Source organism: Cavenderia fasciculata (genome assembly GCF_000203815.1).
Source record: "Cavenderia fasciculata unplaced genomic scaffold Scf_EUAJFUG02HR96I-5, whole genome shotgun sequence".
Classification (NCBI taxonomy): Eukaryota; Evosea; class Eumycetozoa; order Acytosteliales; family Cavenderiaceae; genus Cavenderia; species Cavenderia fasciculata.
The window spans coordinates 1,654,241-1,672,755 of NW_004457624.1; the positions used below are offsets into that span (position 1 = coordinate 1,654,241).

Genomic DNA, 18,515 nt, shown 5'->3' on the forward strand with positions numbered 1-18,515 from the left:
AAAAATAAAAATATTTAATTTAATTCTTTTTTGGAATGGAGTGTGAGAGGTGGTAGTGTGTGGGTGTGAGATCTCGTTCATGCTCTATAGTGTGTCGTCTCTCAATCTGTCTTTGCATTGCACACACTCTCTCTCTCTCTCTCTCTCATTCATTCTGTACAACTCTCTCTCTCTCTCACTCTACCTAGTCGTTGAATAGTCTGCTTTACCGAGACAAAAAGAAAGAAAGAAAGCAAGGAAGGAAGATCAAAGATGTCGTCAGCAGATACGAATTCGAATGGAGAACAAACTATTGAAGGTGTTGCTAGTAAACTAGGCACAAAAGAGCAGTATGATGATGATAGATATCAATGACCGAATGATTATTATCATTCGTTTCGTTCATTTATTCATACCTAACGAATCTGTTATTTTTTATTTATATATTATTGTAGTTGGGATAATTGTTATGATAGAGAATTAGATGTATACGATGAAACTGGTGATGTTGGAGAGATTTGGTTTGGTGAATCATGTCTTAGAACGATGTGCAAGGCTATTGAAAAGATAGCGAGTGTTACCAAAGATCATAGAATTGTCGATTTGGGTTGTGGTAATGGATATACACTCATCGAGTTGGGTCAGATGGGATTCACTAATCTGTGTGGCACAGACTACTCTGAAAAGGCAATCGATTTGGCAAAGAAAATAGCAGAACAAGAGGAACTCGATATAGAGTATCTCGTCGACGACATTAGAAACTCAAAGATTGAAAAGGATGCATTCGACGTTGTCCTGGACAAGGGTACATTCGATGCCATGTCACTCTCAGAGGACAAGGTACAGGCCAAAGAAGACTACCGCTCACACATCCTAACCATCTTGAAACCTGGAGGTCACTTTGTTATCACAAGTTGCAACTACACTGAACAAGAAATATTGGCTTACTTTTCAAACTGTGGACTCGAATTCTCACATCACGTCAAATATCCAGTCTTTAAATTTGGTGGTTCTACTGGATCTTCACAATCAACCAGTGTTTTTATTAAATCAAACTAATAATTTAACCAAATCGAAAATCGAATCGAATCGAATCCAATTCAATACTACCTATTCATAGGGAATAATTATTATATTCCTATTTGATATATAGTATTTTTTTTTTTTTTACATTGGTGATGATATATATATATAAATATATAAACCAAAACTTACTTACTTTTGGTTGTGATATCACCAACAAACAAACAAACAACTCAACTGACAATACCTACCTACTCGAATAAAGAATATATTTCCAAACAAAACTCCGTCAATAGTATAAGATAGAGTTTTATGAATCTACGTAGATCCTTCTTTTTACTTTTGTTTTAGTCATCGGGTTTGGGTTTCTTGTTCCTTGGTTTTGAAACGCGAGACAACGGAAGGCAGTTCGAGTGGAATTAAAAAGATTTTTATTCATCCTTTTTAACGACATCACCCAATTTGACAAGATTTTTTGCGTTTTCTCTTTAAAGTTGAATAGAGAGAGACATTGAAAGTTCTTGTGTATCAGAGTTTAGTAAAGAGATTAATATATATACATAACAAAAAGAGAGAGATAAAATGGATTACGAAGAAGATAGTTCCCTCAAGCCAGATGCTACCTTTACAAACTCTAGACCAAAATGGGTTGATGATAGTAATGTTACATGGTATGTATGATAGTCTAGTAGTTAGAAAAGGGGATCAACAACGACGATCGATTAATCTATAGATTTATTTTACTAATACATCACTCCATTATCTTCTTTTCTTATTTTTAGTTGCTCTAAATGTAAATCACAGTTTACCCTTTTAAATAGAAGAGTATGAGATGGTGACGACGACAGATAAAATGAAGATGATGTCATAAACATCATTTTTGTTTAAACCAACTAAACTAATACATTATTATTATCTCTCTCTTTCTCTCTTTTTATAGCATCACTGTCGTAGATGTGGTTTAGTGTTCTGTCAAAAATGCTCAAGCAATACTGCCAAGATCCCTCAATTAAATTATAACTTTGTACCCGTTAGAGTATGCGATGGGTGTTATCGTATGGTTTCAATGTAATAATAAGAATATAATCAATATATCATCATCAATCAAAAGCTTGGGGGTCAATCATCACTATAGTACTAGTAGTAAAGTAATAATAATAATGAATAATAATAATCAATAATAATAATAGCCATAACAATCAATCATTGTTGTGTTTAAGTAAACTACATTAATAACAAACAAACAAACAAAAGAAGAATCGGGAATGGTTATAATCACACAACAATTTTTATGGGAAATAAAGTAATAGATATATAAACTATCGTTTCGACAATCCATCGGCAAACAACACAACATTAAAGTAATGAAAGCACAATGCACATTACCAACCAACGGTCTATATTAGACCAACCACTCATCTTATATAATTTCTTTTGGATTAATAGTTCAAACAAAGGATGATTTGATTTGATAATTGGAATAATATATAATCCAATAATTCAATATTGATTTCCCAAGTTATTGGATAGTATCAATCCAATCGACGACCAATGAAAAGTTGTAGTTAGGGTGCACCATCAAAAAAAAAAAAAGTTTGGTTCGGCTCGGATGAAATGGAGTCGAGAGACCCCAGGGTCACAACGAGAGTCGCCCTTGAAAGGAATGTATGTGATGGTATTCATTGTGTTGTTGTTGTTTCAATTGTTTAACGAGTTAAAGGTATCTTTTTAAAACAAAGTAGTTTGAATTTCTACCCCTCCCCACCACACACAACTAACTATTCTTTCAACCTCCACAAACACAACAATATACCGATCTTTTTTTTTCTCGCAACAATTATATTAATATTTTGCTAAACATCACACAACAACAATCAATCAAACATTCATATAATAATTTATTTAGAGATAAGAAGAAGTAGAAATGGTTAGCCAAGCTATTTTAGGTTATATTGGAGCTATCATTGCTTCTGTCTTTTTTGGTTCAAATTATGGTACATATACAAACATCAATCATACTATAGTCGACCGTCATTTGTTCAATCAATCTTTACTTATACATATATTATTCTACCCATCTATCTTTTCCCCTCTTTCTCTTTCTTTTCTTTTCTTTCCTTTTGTTTTTATTAGTACCTGTAAAGAACTTTCCAACAGGAAATGGTATTGCATTTGCATGGGTAATGTCAGTTGGTACGTTGTGTACTGCGTACGTGGCAATGTTTATTTCAGGATCATATATATTTGATCCATGGGGATTGTTGGGAGGATCGTTATGGAGTGTTGGTAATTTGTGCGTCATTCCAATCGTCAAGACTATTGGATTGGGTCTTGGTTTGTTGTTGTGGAGTTGTACTTCATTGGTGACTGGTTTCTTGATTGGCAAGTTTGGTGCTTTTGGACTTGACAAGCAATCAGTTGCACATCCAGTCCTCAACTGGCTCGGATTTTCCGCCATCGTCGTTGCCATTCTCTTTTTCTTTTTCATCAAGCCAACATTGAACAAGGAGGAGCCAACCACACCATCTAAAAAGCGTCTTAGCCAACGTTACGAATACTCACCCATCGTCGACGAACAACAAATCAGCATCAACTCGACTGAAAACAGCGCACCTGTCGAGGGACAGATGATCTTTGAAAAGATCCCCGAGCCATACAACAAGATCTTTGGTGTCATGTTGTCTGTCTTTTCAGGCGTTCTCTACGGTGTCAACATGGTCCCCATGCAACTTTGGAAGCAACAACAACCAAGCGATGTCAACCCACTCTCCTTTATCTTTTGTCATTTCTCTGGCATCTTTTTGTTCAACACTGCCGTCTTTTTTGTCTACTCGATCATCAAACGTCCACCACAAGTCTTCCCACAAACCATGCTTCCATCATTCATCAGTGGTGTATTGTGGGGTGTCGCCAATTGTGGTCTCATGGTTGCTACTCAAATTCTCGGCTACACTATTGGTTTCCCAATCGGTTCGTCTGGACCAATGGTCGTCTCTAGTTTGTGGAGTGTCCTCTTGTTCAAGGAAATCCAAGGTACCAAGAATCTCTTGATTCTTCTCATCTCTTTTATTTTCTTGGGTGCTGGTATTACTTGTCTTTCTCTTAGTTCTTAAAAAAAAATATAATAATAATATAGATAATTTTACGCGTTTCTAATATAATATATAATTAAACACAAATAATTAATAATAATAAATTATTTAAATGTATTAAATAAATATTTATTTAAAAAATAATCTATAGATATATTTATATATATATATATAGCTCTCTCTTTATTCACTAATAAATTGAATTAAATCTGCATCAATCTTTATAGTTGATTTTGGTCTATCCCAACTTAACTTTAATTGCATGACGATTTGATCTGTTTTGGTAAATCCATTTCCAGAAATATCAAGTAGTGATAGGTTGATTGGTAGTTTGATAGGTGATGTTTGCAGTGTATTTTCATAGTTTTGACTATCAACTATTGAATACATGTCCTCGTCGTCATTGTAGTCGTCTTGGGTGTCTTGACCTACCAACAATGAATTGGATGAGAGATTGATTGAAACCAAATGAATTGGTAATTGGTTGGTAATGATTTTGATTACATTCTTTGGTCCTATTTGACAATGAGACATATCGAGTCTTGTCAGGCTCGCACATAATTGAATATTGTGTTGTGATAGAATATATGCTGTTTTTTGTCCAAGTGGATTACCAGACAAATTAATCTCTGATATTCTCCCATCATGACGACAAATATATTGACAAAGGGCATTTAAATCTTCATGATCTAAATCATTTTGTTGAATTTCCAAAGTTGTTTTGGTTGGTGTGACATTGTCAATCCTCGAGGAAAGAGGATTACCCAAAATAGTTGATAAACTTGATTTTAGGTTATTTTCACCAAAATCTAGTCTACATAGATTAGGAAGCTTACTAAATAGAGAGTGAACCAATGAAGAAGAGGAATGTTTAACTACCATTTGAACACCTCTAAGGAATAGTTTTTCAAGGTTACTATTAATACTCGGATATGTTGTAAGTTCTTTGAAAGAGTTTTGAGTGATTTGATCATTATACGATAAAGATAAAATTAAAAGTGGACAAGAACCAATTGATTTTAAAATTAATCTAAGAGTTTTATCCTCTAAATAACATTTCTCTAAATATAATTCTCTTAATGTATTCATCTAGAAAGAAAATATGGATTAATAAAAAAGAAAGATTGATATATTCAAATATAATATATTCCATACCGAAAAGAAATTTGAAATACTTTTTAAATTATTTGAATTTAATTTAATTGATTCGATTGATGGTAAATTGGCTTTTGAAATAAATGTTATGATTTGAGATCCCATTTGGCATCTTTCAAAATTTAAACTTTTTAATTTTTTTAAAGTTCTTAATAAATGATACAATTGGTTTGTTGATGTTTCGTCTAGATAAATAAATACAAATATAGATTTGTTAATAAATAATTATTGTTTTCATAATGGATGATTTTTTTTTACCAATTAAATTTGTTGAAAGATCCAAAGATAAAAGTTGAGGTTGAGTAATCAAAACATTTAAAACTAGTTTTGTTTCTAGAGCCTTGAGGAAATGTCTATTAAAAGAAATTTCTGTGACAATGAATCTTGTATCATTGAATTTATGAAACGTAGATGAAAGCTTTTGATTTTGTTCCTCCTTGTCCTTGATTAAATTTAAGTAAATTGATTCTAATGATTTTGGTGGTTCATTTTGAGGTCGCTAGAAAAAAAAAGAAATGAAAGAATAATAAATAAATATATGTACTCTTTTATATTATATTATATTTCTCTTACCTTTTGATTTTGTTCATCTTGATCCAAATCTATTATAATAATTGGTTCTTGATGTTTTTGTTTTTTTAAAGGAGTTGAACGACGACTAGTAGGTGTTTGAGCATTAAAACTATTATTTGGATTTGGATATTTTCTTTTTCTTTCATCTTCACTATTATCGGGTACGATAAATTCGTTACCATAGCATGGCAGTGTTTGTCCTTTTTTCCTATTCTCTATGGTCTCTTCTATACTTATATCTTCATTCAAATAGTTATCCATGAGTTCATCTTCTTGATCTGGTTGACTTCCATTGGCTACAAAACTAGTTCCAAATGAGGCCAATGGTTCGTTGGTTTTAAGACTGTATTCGACACCATCTAAAATATAGGTTTGGGGTTCGAGTACTAACTTGTGTTTTGATCTTGTTGCCATACGTCCTCTTGTGGACATGTTGTTAATGGCATCTGCTTTTGTTGGAGTCTCGATGGGTGCAAGCTTTTTCTTTTCATTTGCTTTTTTTGCCAAGTTTGCCATTGCTTGTTTTCTATCCTGTAAAGTTGGTGGTGGTGGAGATTGAATGTTTTCTTGTCGCCGCGTTGGTAAAGATCGAGTATTTGATATTTGGGAATATAAAAGATCATCGTCTTGTTCATCTCTGTCGGCTCTTTTTTGAAAATCCTCCAACTTTGATTGAAGCTTTTTAACCTTTCTTGGATTGTCTTCTTGTTGGTTGATTTTGATGAGAATTGCATAGGCAATGTTACCGATGGCAAAGTAAATGTCCTTGTCATGAGTTGACAAATTTTTTAACTTTGTACTGTCAAGAATACCATCCAATTCCTTTAAATGATTATAAGCAGTTTTAAAATCATTTGCTTTAAGAACCTTTGAATATTTTACAACCAATCTTAATAAAGAAGGATAGTGATTAGAGTCAGACTCTTTAAAAGTTCTTGATAAATCTTTTAAAGTTGTTGAAATCTCTTTTTTAATATATCCAGTTTGATTTTGCTAAACGTTAAGAATAAAAAAGAAAGGTTAGCCAAGTAAAATTAAATCTTCAACTATATATATATACTTTGCTTACAGTTGTTAAATAAAATAAAAGATCTTTGTATAATTCTAAAGTATCATCATTATTATTATTATTTTCAGAGATGGCATTGAGGATAGATGTAATTTTGATCATCGTTTGATAGTTGCCAATTGTTTTTTTCATAAATACAGGTCCCTCTTTTCGATTGACCAATATTTGCAACAATTGTTGATGATAATCCAATAATATTTTTAAAGTTTCAATAGTATTATCTTGATGATTATTATTATTTAGATTTAGATTTTCAAGTAAATATTCTACAGTTGGATACTTTGAAATGGCCATCTCCAAATCAATTCTATCTTTTGCCAAATCTATTACATCTGTTATTTTTTGAGATTTGACAGATAATCTTTCCATTGCCAATTTATCAAGTTCAGGATCCAATAGTCCAATGGCTTGACAAATACAATCCATCGATTGAGTGTATTTTCCAAGTTGAAAAGAAGCATCTGAACATTTTTCCTCGATATCCATTATTTTTTCCCCACTGTCTTGACTACTACTACTGCTGTCATCAGACTCTAATAATATGTTTTTATAGATGATCAAAGAGTCTATAAACTTTTCAAATTCACTTGTCTTCCAATATTGTTCATGTAGCATTTCATATGGCATCCAATCTAATTTATGAATTGATTGATAAAATGTTTCAACTTGGTCAAAAAAAAAAAAAAAAAGAATAAGTAAATTAAATAAATAATACATTATTATTATTATTATTATTATTAATTATTAATTATTATTTTGACATACTAAAGGTTAAAAATTCAATACACTTTTCAGGATGATTATGATTGATTGAAAGATAAACTTCAATGATTTCATTGACCATTTTTTGACCATCACCAAATTCATCCTTGCAACATTCTTGAGCATACTTTAGTGATTCCATTAGACTATCATTTGCTTTTGAGACAAGTGTAATTCCTTCATCACGCTCTGGTATCGCATCACACCCTTCATATTTTTTGTTGTGACGTTGGAGTTTAAAGAAATAGTAGAAACTGTTCTCTAGGTAAACTTGATAATGAATCTCGTTGATGTAGTAGTGATCGTTTGAAGACTGCATTCTTTTCATATGAGTAGTACCAATCAATTTTAAATATCCAAGTGCCTTGTTTAGTGACTCTCTCGATTCCTTAAACTTGCCAAGACTACGATGACACATTGATTGTTTGCAGTGTAACCCTATCTTTACCAATGTATAAGTACATTTTAATGAATCTAGCGATGAATCTTTTGTAATATTATTATTATTATTATTATTGTTATTATTATTATTATTGTTATTTGATTGTTCTTGTTCTTGTATTCGTTCTTCCTCCTCTTCTATTTCCTCTTCTTGTTCTTCAATTCGATCTATAAGTTTTGTGTATAGCGAAGCATCATATTTATTTTTGATTTTATCCTTTTGTTTTTCAAAACTATCTCTTATTGATAGATCTATATAACCCATATGTATAAAGATAATATAAATATTAAATATTTAAAGAGAATAAATAAATTTTCCCTTTTAGGTTGTCCACATTCTTTTGAAACTGTTTTTTTCGCGCTCCCATTTTCATGTTTGAATTTTTGAAAATCTGTAGTTCAATTCAGAAAAGAGATAAGCTACAGACGAATCAATAAAGGTTTATTTCATTATAGTGATTATTGATTTGGACTTCCAATTGGATCAATTCTTTTGATATTATCCTTTTCTTGTTGTAGTGATAGGGAACTAAGTCTTGGTGACGAAACATTACCCAATGAATCACTGAATCCCAAAGAATTTTCCAACTTTGGAAGACGAATATTTATATCCATCTCTTTAAAAATATCATTTCCTTCTTTAAATAACAAACTATAAAAAAATTGGTTATGGTTAGTAACTTTTCTAAATTATTTTAAAATTCTTTTCTTATTCTTTTTGATATTTACTATAAATCTTGCATAAAATTCTTGAAATGAAGAGGAACTTCATCCTCTGTTTTATGTTGCAAGTCAGCGATTCTGTTTTCATAATCTTGGAATGATGAATTGTAGTCAACTTGGAATTTGTTTTGTTTGATTTTTCTATCATCTATGCTTTTGGGTGATCCTCTTGCCACGTTGGTGGCAGCATCTTCCAATACCAATCTATCATGATTTACTGCTTTTTCTTGTTTAACCAATTGATGTACATCATGAAGATATAAATTATTAATTGGATAAATAAAGTTTTGTGTTGTTGCAATATACTAGTAAAAAGAAAATAATTTAAAATCAGAAGAATAAATAAAAAATAACTAAATCTTTACAAATAAACAATCTGTTTGTACATACTCTTTTGTTTAGGATATGTTGTAAATTTTCAAAGATTTCAGCACCTTTTGCCAAAGATGGACCACCCCTATGAATATGATGTTCTCCAAAATCTTCCAATGCATGATTTAATTGTTCTGATCTAATTTTTACCTCTTTGATAAAAAAATAAAGTATTATTAATCTTTTAGATTCATTTTTCTTTCTATATTATTAAAACAACATACTTGCTAAAGAATCAGACCAATTTTTTGAAGCATCATATAGATTTTGATAGTTTCCTCTTAGTTTTTCTACTTCCTATATATATTTTTTATATGTTTTTTGATACAAAGATATGTTATAATGTTAGCTATAACCAATGACAATACCAGATTTCAAAAAAGTATACTTAGTTCCATACCTTTCTATAAGCTTGAGTTTCAGGTTTCTCAAGTGTTGATGTTTTCTTGTGTCCAATAAACTCTCTGGTTCTTTCTTTAAATGCTGAATAGTCACCACTCATTTTTTATATTTTTTATCTGTATACTAGTTTAGTTTTATGTTTTTGATATCTTTGTTGTTGTTGTTGTTAAAAGACAAAAAGACGGACGGTGTGGGATGAAGATTAAATATTAATATTAATTTACCTCAAGGAATGAAAATTAAAAAATTGACTATTCTAATAATTATAGTTCCAAAATAGGAAATATTTTTCATGTTTTGAAAGTAGATTCAATTTAATAATAAATTGTCCACCCGAGTTTATGAAAATCTAAAGAGAAGAAATGTATTTTGTTTATTATTATTATTATTGTTGTTATTTTTTTTTTATTAGTTTTTTTTGATTATTATTTGTAAAATCGAAGTTATCTGAATTAAAATATGTGTGTGTGTGATGGTGTCAATGTAATGTGAAGTTGATATTGTACGAATCGTCGATTGAATATGAGAATGAATATGAATTCTAAATGTATGTTTTTGGATTTGGACTATTGAGAAATAATGACCATTTCAACATTATCATCAATAAGATCGACATAGGATGCTGATGAATCAGTCTCGCTCTTTTCACCAATATTGTTACTATTATTATTGGTAGGGGGATTACTATCATTGTCAACATCAGAGTGTTTCTGTGGATGGATTTGATAATTCTTGGTCAACCATCGAATGAAATATTTTTGATCCAAATAGTTGAAATAGGAAACATATCTATTTGAACGGTTTGAATCCTATAGTTATTAAATAAATGAATTAATACCCTGATTGATTAATATTCTGTCCAACAACTTTACTTTGACTACTTACATTTGATTCAAATTGAGTTTTATCAAGGTGAAGAGCTTTAAGAGATGGATAGGTTGATCCACCAAAAACAAAGATGGTAAAGTAGACGAGGAGGAGCACGTGTTCCTTGATGTAGGGGGCATAGTCTGACGTGAATGTGCCAGACAGGACAAGAGAGAACGACACTGCACCACGCAGCCCAGACAATGCGATGATGAGCTGGATAGGCATGCTAATGTCGCTGAGCCCGAGTCGGTTGAGCAGTCCGATGATGGGAAAGACCGACGCAGCTCGAAATAGAATTGAAAAGACGGCCAGCCACACAAACAGGGTCACCGAGAACCCGTTAGATGTGTAGTTGTACATGGAGAGTGTAATGCCGATATAGATAAAGGTGATTGTCTCAAAGGCAAATGCCAGTAGACGCAGAAACTGTTGTATCACCATCTGTCCATCAGACGTGAGATTGTGTACACCATAGTGGCTAAAGGTCATACCACACACAAACGTCGACAAGATGCCAGAGAGGTGTAGCGCATCACCAAGTGAATAGGATGCATAGGAGAAGATCAAAACAATGAGTGTCTCTTGTGTTGGGTATTGGTTGAGGTTGAGCATCTTGAGAAGAATCGAAGCCAACAATGCAATGACTATACCCAGAGCGATGCTACCCACTGTCACACCCAAAAACATCAATGTACTTATCCAAATGTCATTTGGTCCGCTGTACCCTGCCACTGCCTTGAACAAAATAAGTGATGCTGCATCATTGAATATACTTTCACCCAAAACAATAATAAAAAGTTTAGGATCAACATCCAATGCATTGAAAATACCCAAAGTTGCAACTGGATCTGTTGCACATGTAATACTTGATAATCTAAAGAAAGAAAAATAAATTGTACAATTAATTAATAAATAAATTCTATGGAATAGAATACTTAGTGGTCACATTAATAATAGCATACAAGAAAGATTCGAATAATGGTAATTCTAATGAAATGCCAATTTTACCAGTAAGGTATAATCCAATTGCAACGCCAAAGAATGCTATAAATGTTCCCAATGTAGCTAATAAAGTAATTGGTAAGATATTCTTGAAGAAATGTTTCTATAAAATAAATAAAAGATTTGTTAGATAATAATATTCAGGAGGAATAACTTTGCTTTTTAGATTTCTTCATACTCTTTGTAATGTAAAACCAGTTTCAAAAATAATACCAGGTAGTACAAATAAAAAGAACATTTCTGAACTGTAAGTTGTAACATGTTTGATGACTGGTACATTGATGAATCGACCAATAACTCCAATAATGGCTCCATAGATGATGATCATGGTTGTCTCTGGTATATAGTGAATTTTAACCGTTGCCATGATATAAAACACAATAATCGATACGAAAAATATTGCCAAGAATACTAGAACCAATTTGTTGGCATCTTCTTTGCATCCAAGTGACGGGTCACAAGTTTCTTCATGTTTTGGTGGTAGTTCTGATGATGTTGACAATGGAATTCTTTGAAGATTACCAATATCAACAATATTGTTGTTCTTGTTGTTGTTGTTGTTACTTGTTGTCAGACTACGTCTATTATTAAAGTTATGATAATAACAGACTCCGACTACCAATACAAGGAATGCAATTATTAAAGTGGCTATAATTAATGGCCAATGAATTGATTGTTTCCATGATTTCCATTTCTTTTTTGTTATAGTTGTAACAGAGGTAATAGTATTGGTATTCGCTGTACCAGTAGTATTACAAGTAGTACCAGTACTACAATTGAATTGGTTGTATTGATCAATGATGATGTTGTTGTCGTTGGAGTTTTGTTGTGGTTTAAACCACATGTCAGGCGTTGTGTTGGTTGTAATCTACTATCTAATGATGGTGGGTTGGAAGTATTTCTATCTATCTATCGGTGTTTATTGCTCTCTCTATCTAAAAAGTGTCTTTTTTGTTTTAATTTGATTTCAATAATATTGTAGCAATTATTGTATATTATTGAATCAAACGAATAAATGTTATTCTTGGTTCATGAAAGATAATGTGATAACAGTAAAGGTAACAACAAGTGGGGAGAAGATCATTTAAAAAGAAGACGCAAAATAGCAATAATATGAAGTATTATGAACTGTTTGTTTGTTTGTCTCGTTGCTGCTTTAGTATGTGGGATGGGGTATGAAGTGCGAGTGAGGGGGTTGTTGTTGCCTGTTGATGTTGATGGAATGAATGTATGTATGTTCTATCTATCTATGTATGTTCTATCTATCTATCTATTTATATATTTATATGAACAGTATTAAACCAACAGCTATATAGTAAGTTTGTTTATCTCTATCCAAATAGATCTATTTGCTTCAAAATAATTAAGATCTTGTTTTCAGCTTTGCAAGGTTCACATCCTAAGAAAAATTCAAAAAAATTCAAAAAAATAGAATAACCAATAATAATAATACTAATAATAGATTTAGTCCTTTCTTTATTGAAGATATAAAACATTATTTGGAATTTATTCAGACGAGACACACACAAGTAATACTAATATTCACTCTCTGTCAATTCACATATGATTTCTTTAAAAGATGATTTGGTGACGATGTGAGCAATCTTTAAGATGCTCTCTGGGAAATCCCATTTTTTGCAAACTAAAATGAATTTCACACCATCCGATTTCCTTTTTAGTCGCTTCATCACAAATGAATGAATTTCCGACACAAAACAAATTAAATTGCAGGAGAAGAAGGTTTACTATTTATTCATTCATTACTTTAGTTCATTAATTACTTTAACTAAATCATCAAATTTATCTCTCTTTATCATCATCATTATCATTCTTGAAGATCTTGAATGAATAGTAGTATCATTAATAATAATAATATGTCATCATTAGATAGTAGTAGCATTGATCAATTGTACGATACAACATCCCTACCAGAGAATGTACAAACTTTCTTTCACTCGGTTCAAGAGTCACCAGACTATAGACAGAATCTAGATCATATAAGAGTATTTGCAAAACATGCACTCAAACAGAATCAAAAAGTGATTGTCATTACTGTATGTTCCCTCTTGTCGCCCAAAAACCTATTCAACCTATTATGACTAACTAACTATTTATTTGTTTGTTTGGAATTGAACTTTCATTTCCTAGTCTGGAGGAACATTGGTGCCAATTGAAAAGAATATGGTTCGATATTTAGATAATTTTAGTGGAGGTGGTCGCGGAGCTAGTACTGCCGAGTATGTCATTGATTCAATCTAATTGAACTAAATATTATATATTTATTAACCAATTACTTTACTTTACTTTTTTTTATTAGATGGTTTTTAGAACATGGATATAGTGTTTTATTCCTTTCAAGAAAGAATTCATTACAACCATTCCTAAGACACTTGATGACACATGACACTAATTTCTTTGATTATTTAACCTACGACGAAAAAGATAAACAAGCACATATTAGTGATAAATATCAAGACCAAGTATCACATCTTTTGGGTAAATGGAAACATGTATGTTTTCTATTTGGTCTATATATGATACATATAATTTTAGTTTATTCATTTTTGTTCTTTCTACTATAGTATATAGACTCTGGCAGATTTGTAAGAATACATTTTCAATCAGTTGGTGAATATTTATATTTATTAAGAGCTGCATGTATTGAATTATCAATCATGAAACAAAATTTAATCATTTATGCAGCTGCTGCTGTATCTGATTTCTATATTCCATTAAATGAAATGGTAAGTAAAGTAGAGAGAGATAAATATAAATATGACCTATTTTATTAATCTAATTATTTAATTAAATGTTTTTAGTCGGAACATAAAATTCAATCAAGAAATGCAGGATTAACAATTGATTTACAACCAGTACCAAAATTATTAAAACATATTGTAGATTCATGGTGTAAAGATGCATTTGTTGTATCATTCAAACTTGAAACTGATATTAATATTTTAGACAAGAAATGTTTATTATCACTGGAATCTTATAAACACCATTTGGTCATTGGTAATTTGTTGTCAGACTATAGAAACAAGGTTGTACTGCATTCACCATTGATTGGTGTTGGTGCTGAAGAAAAGGGACCTATTACAATAACTAGAACACAATCACAAATCGATGAAATGGTTGATATTGAACCAATGATTTGTGATCGTCTACTTGCAATGCATAATCAATATATAACTAATAGTCTAAAATAAAACTAAAACTAAAAGAGACCTATATCGCGAATTGTATTATATTATATATAAATATAAAATCTCTCTTAATATATGAGTTTATTATTATTATTATTTGGTTATTTTGATAATGGATCTTCGATACCAATATTGGTGGTATCGTCTTCATCATCAAATTCATTGTCCGGAATGTCATCCCATACGATGGGAAGGTCACCCAACAACATATCTTTGATTTGTTTAATGTTTGCAACGGCCAATACCAATTCATCGTGATTTGCCAATGAAGTATTCTCTACAATATTGGTTTGGAGTATGGGAATGACGTTGCCCAACTGGTTGCCCAAATAACGTTGAGCATTTCGAAGTCTCTTGGCCGGATTCGTCTTTGGATTGGCCTTTTTCGAAACGTATGATTGTTTGGGCAAGAGATCCTTTGGTGAGGCTACAGGGTTAAAATAATTACTTCTTGCAGTATTAAGGTTAACAGATGTAGTTGTAAGAGGTGCTGCCGACGTTGCAACAACTGTCATATTGCCATCCGACGAAACAAGCGATGATGGTGTAGATGATGTAAATGATGGTGTTGAAATGGCTGAAGATTGATTTGGTGGTGTACCAAGTATAAGTGGTGATGTATTGGTAAATGTATTAGTAGTAGTTGATGTTGAAGTAGATGTGTTTGAAGAAGAGGTGAATGTAGATGTCGCATTGGTTGATGAAGAAGATGAAGAAGAAACAAATGAAGAAGAAGAAGAGGATTTTGTTGATGTTTTACTAATACCAATACTAAGACCACCAAGTCCAAGTATATCATCAGTTGGAGTTAAAGAAAATATTGAAGCTGGTTTACGAGGTTGAGCGGGTGGTGGTGGTGTAAATGTTGCTGAATTTGATAATGGATTATTCGATGACCCAGAAAATGCAGATGAGGACGAGGAAGTGGTGGAAGAGGAAATATCATCTCTTGATGGAGCGGAAAGATGACTCATTGTCTTTCGATAATTTGATTTGTTGGGATTGGTTGGATTAAAGGTAGGATTATTATTAAGTACAGATGTAATTGGTGTAAATGTCGTCGAAGATATATATGAAGGTGTGGTTGGAAGCGAAGTTATCTGACCAAAAGTTGTTATACTATTATTAATAGGTCCCGGTGTATCTTTGATCGAGAATGCCTTTCTTATCAAATATTGAATGTCTTCAACTGGTGGATATTTAAATAATCTTTTTAATACTGAACTATTATCTTTACCAATTACTATATAAGTCAACAAAATTAGGTATTAATAAGTATTATACTTTTCTCTCTCTTTCTTTTGCTTTCTTTCTTCTTACATTGATCTCTAATAAAAGATAACATTGAAATTGAAATAAAATCAATTAAATGTAAATTGTCTCCATATGCAAATATAGCATCCCACATTGATAATACATCTTCGAGATGGAATTCTCTACCAAATAATAAACGAATCCATCTTAATAGGTAGAGTTGAGGTTCGATATCAAGTGACTCTAAATGATTGTATAATTCTACATCCTTTGCTCTAAGTAAATTATTAATCGTTTTACATTTAATAACTGCTTGATTTACAACTATTGTTTCATTGTGTTGTTGTGGTTCTTTGTTTGGATCATCCTAAATTTGAAAAAAAAAAAAAGTTAATTAGCAAAAATATTATGTTTTTCTTTTTTTTTCCTTTCTTACACTTAATGAATGATGTTTCATTACAGGTGTATTTGTTGGACTTGTATTGCCTGCGCCTCCAGTAGCACCAAACCAATGGACACTAGTTTTCATGAGTTTACTAAACAAAATATAGACGTCGTGTTCGATATAATTTGGATCATAGATGATATTGACCCATGATGCATGTAAAACTTGAGGATCGACCTCTATCTTTTCCAATTCTGATTTTTTGTACTTTTCAACCTCGTGTGTAATTAAATAAAGCATGGGTGCAAGTAGCTCATGCATTCCTTGCCTATATGAAATATCTGGTGTTGAAGTTGAATAGATAAAAAGTATTCTCAACATAATCTAAAAAGAAAGAAAATGATTAGAACATGTATGTCATTTTCGACATCGTATGTCATTTTTGTTGGTTGGTATATACATACATCTTTAGTTTGTTGATCTTGAAAGAATTCAAAATCTTGATAGGTTCTTTCAATATCCAATGTAATTGTCTTTTGTCTTTCTTGATTTCTAAAAAACTTGTTCCATGGTGACTATAGATATATATATTGAAAAAAGAATATAAGAAGGTGTTTGTTCCTTGACTATTTTGAATCATTGAATCATCAATGAATAATTGTAACATACATTCTCATCGTTTGATAATGGATCGAAAACAACTTGTTGTTGTTGTTGATCTCTTGGATTGACATAATGAGTAGTTACCAAGTGTTGGTAAAGTTGTCTTTGTTCTGATATTGTGGTCTCCCATGTATTCATCTTATCAGTTTCAAGACATCCAAGGAATATCTAGATTCGATTAGAATGAATGAATATTATATAGTAGTTAGTTAGTAAACAACTTTGTTGTACTAGTCAAGTATATATTATTTATATATTTATATATTTGACTTACCCTCCAAGCTAAACCTCTAAGAGGAGAAGCAGCAAGTAAACCATTGAATGCATCATTTTTAAGAATATCCAAAGGTGATTTATCTTTTGGTACAGTGCTAAAGAACATATCATTGAATGCCTTTGTAAAGTCTGGAAGCTTTGATACAGAAGAAGAAGAGGTAGACTCTTCGTCGTGGTGTAGTCCTTCCTCGCCAATGACACCAACATTTATCGTTGAAATTACACTACTCTCTTCACTAGCTCTCTCCTTTCCAATAGACATTGAGAAGTTATCTCCTCCTGTTACATCCATTCTCTCTCTCTACTACTATATATATATGTATATAAAACAAACTACTTTTTCTTTTTTAAAAAAAAGTCTTTCTTTCTTTCACCAACACCTCTCTCTCTTTCTTTCTTTCTTGAGTGTAAGTGTAGAACAGAGTTAATTATATTATGTTGTTGTTGTTGTTGTTGTTGTTACTAACTAATACTAATAATAGTTGGATTCTCTGTTCTTCTCTCTTCTTTTTGAATGAATCATCAAAAACAACATTCATGAAAACTTTGAAAAAAATCTTATTATAAATTTTTAAAAATGAATATTTATTTTCTTTGGGGGTTTTGAAAATTTTTGGTTGGGAGTACCGCCTCAGAATCTATTTATTTGTAAAACTTATTTCTCTCTATGGTCTTCTTTATTTTTAATTATTCTTTTACCAATCGATAGATCTTTTCATTATCTATCAAATGGTTGACAAAAAAATTTGCGAGAGGTTCACCCTTCTAAAAGGTACTTTCCGTAAAGTCGCCATTAGCCATGGGCTAAGATGAGGTCTAGAAAGCATTGTTTGGAAAAACAAATGATATAAACAGAAAGAGCACAAAAAGTTGTATCTATTGGTGATATTGGATCGTCGTTTCAAAGATTATTCAAATAAAAAAAATGCTATTCTTCAAAGCCTATCTCATATAGTAAACATGCAACCATATAAAACTACGTGCTACATGGATCGGATCACGATTAATCAAATAAAAAGACAAGCGCCAACGCAAGAGGTGTAGGCGCCTTGAATCTTCAACATTATATGCACTGGTGTCGGCAGTGTTCAATGCATGCCACATCCAGCAACGCTAGACAAGATGGTTAGTATATTTGGAATGGTCAATCTCAAAACAATTGTGAATGCTCAAGAGTAATGGTAGCTTAATCTATATCGATATCATGGTTATTTATTTGGTACATACTAGTATTATTGTAATTAGCTCTTTTAAAACCCATCAAGGCT

The 18,515-nt window shown here is 31.5% G+C and overlaps 7 protein-coding genes across 7 annotated transcripts; 3 read left to right on the forward strand and 4 right to left on the reverse strand.

The window, feature by feature from the left end:
* Positions 1–252: 252 nt before the first annotated feature.
* DFA_11652 (uncharacterized protein) lies at positions 253–1,038 on the forward strand (the record flags this gene model as incomplete). Its single annotated transcript, XM_004350548.1, has 2 exons — positions 253–329; positions 435–1,038. The coding sequence occupies 2 exons, from the start codon at positions 253–255 to the stop codon at positions 1,036–1,038; spliced, it is 681 nt and encodes a 226-aa protein (XP_004350599.1).
* Positions 1,039–1,584: 546 nt separating this feature from the next.
* On the forward strand, positions 1,585–4,115 carry tmem144A (uncharacterized protein; the record flags this gene model as incomplete). The annotated part of the gene is made up of 5 exons (XM_004350549.1): positions 1,585–1,673; positions 1,785–1,827; positions 1,943–2,057; positions 2,916–2,996; positions 3,136–4,115. The coding sequence occupies 5 exons, from the start codon at positions 1,585–1,587 to the stop codon at positions 4,113–4,115; spliced, it is 1,308 nt and encodes a 435-aa protein (XP_004350600.1).
* Positions 4,116–4,277: 162 nt separating this feature from the next.
* Positions 4,278–8,359, reverse strand: DFA_11654 (uncharacterized protein; the record flags this gene model as incomplete). The annotated part of the gene is made up of 6 exons (XM_004350550.1): positions 4,278–5,183; positions 5,250–5,434; positions 5,508–5,748; positions 5,823–6,815; positions 6,883–7,556; positions 7,657–8,359. 6 exons carry the CDS (start codon positions 8,357–8,359, stop codon positions 4,278–4,280), a joined length of 3,702 nt encoding a protein of 1,233 aa, XP_004350601.1.
* A 194-nt stretch (positions 8,360–8,553) lies between these two features.
* DFA_11655 (uncharacterized protein) lies at positions 8,554–9,691 on the reverse strand (the record flags this gene model as incomplete). Its single annotated transcript, XM_004350551.1, has 5 exons — positions 8,554–8,746; positions 8,824–9,122; positions 9,208–9,341; positions 9,414–9,486; positions 9,590–9,691. 5 exons carry the CDS (start codon positions 9,689–9,691, stop codon positions 8,554–8,556), a joined length of 801 nt encoding a protein of 266 aa, XP_004350602.1.
* Positions 9,692–9,847: 156 nt separating this feature from the next.
* DFA_11656 (uncharacterized protein) lies at positions 9,848–12,307 on the reverse strand (the record flags this gene model as incomplete). Its single annotated transcript, XM_004350552.1, has 5 exons — positions 9,848–9,940; positions 10,176–10,400; positions 10,477–11,335; positions 11,424–11,566; positions 11,642–12,307. 5 exons carry the CDS (start codon positions 12,305–12,307, stop codon positions 9,848–9,850), a joined length of 1,986 nt encoding a protein of 661 aa, XP_004350603.1.
* A 1,030-nt stretch (positions 12,308–13,337) lies between these two features.
* On the forward strand, positions 13,338–14,672 carry DFA_11657 (phosphopantothenatecysteine ligase; the record flags this gene model as incomplete). Its single annotated transcript, XM_004350553.1, has 5 exons — positions 13,338–13,517; positions 13,612–13,700; positions 13,781–13,973; positions 14,046–14,207; positions 14,283–14,672. 5 exons carry the CDS (start codon positions 13,338–13,340, stop codon positions 14,670–14,672), a joined length of 1,014 nt encoding a protein of 337 aa, XP_004350604.1.
* Positions 14,673–14,770: 98 nt separating this feature from the next.
* Positions 14,771–17,539, reverse strand: DFA_11658 (TBC1 domain family member 5 like protein; the record flags this gene model as incomplete). The annotated part of the gene is made up of 6 exons (XM_004350554.1): positions 14,771–15,912; positions 15,990–16,290; positions 16,360–16,692; positions 16,773–16,883; positions 16,978–17,139; positions 17,246–17,539. 6 exons carry the CDS (start codon positions 17,537–17,539, stop codon positions 14,771–14,773), a joined length of 2,343 nt encoding a protein of 780 aa, XP_004350605.1.
* Positions 17,540–18,515: the final 976 nt, after the last annotated feature.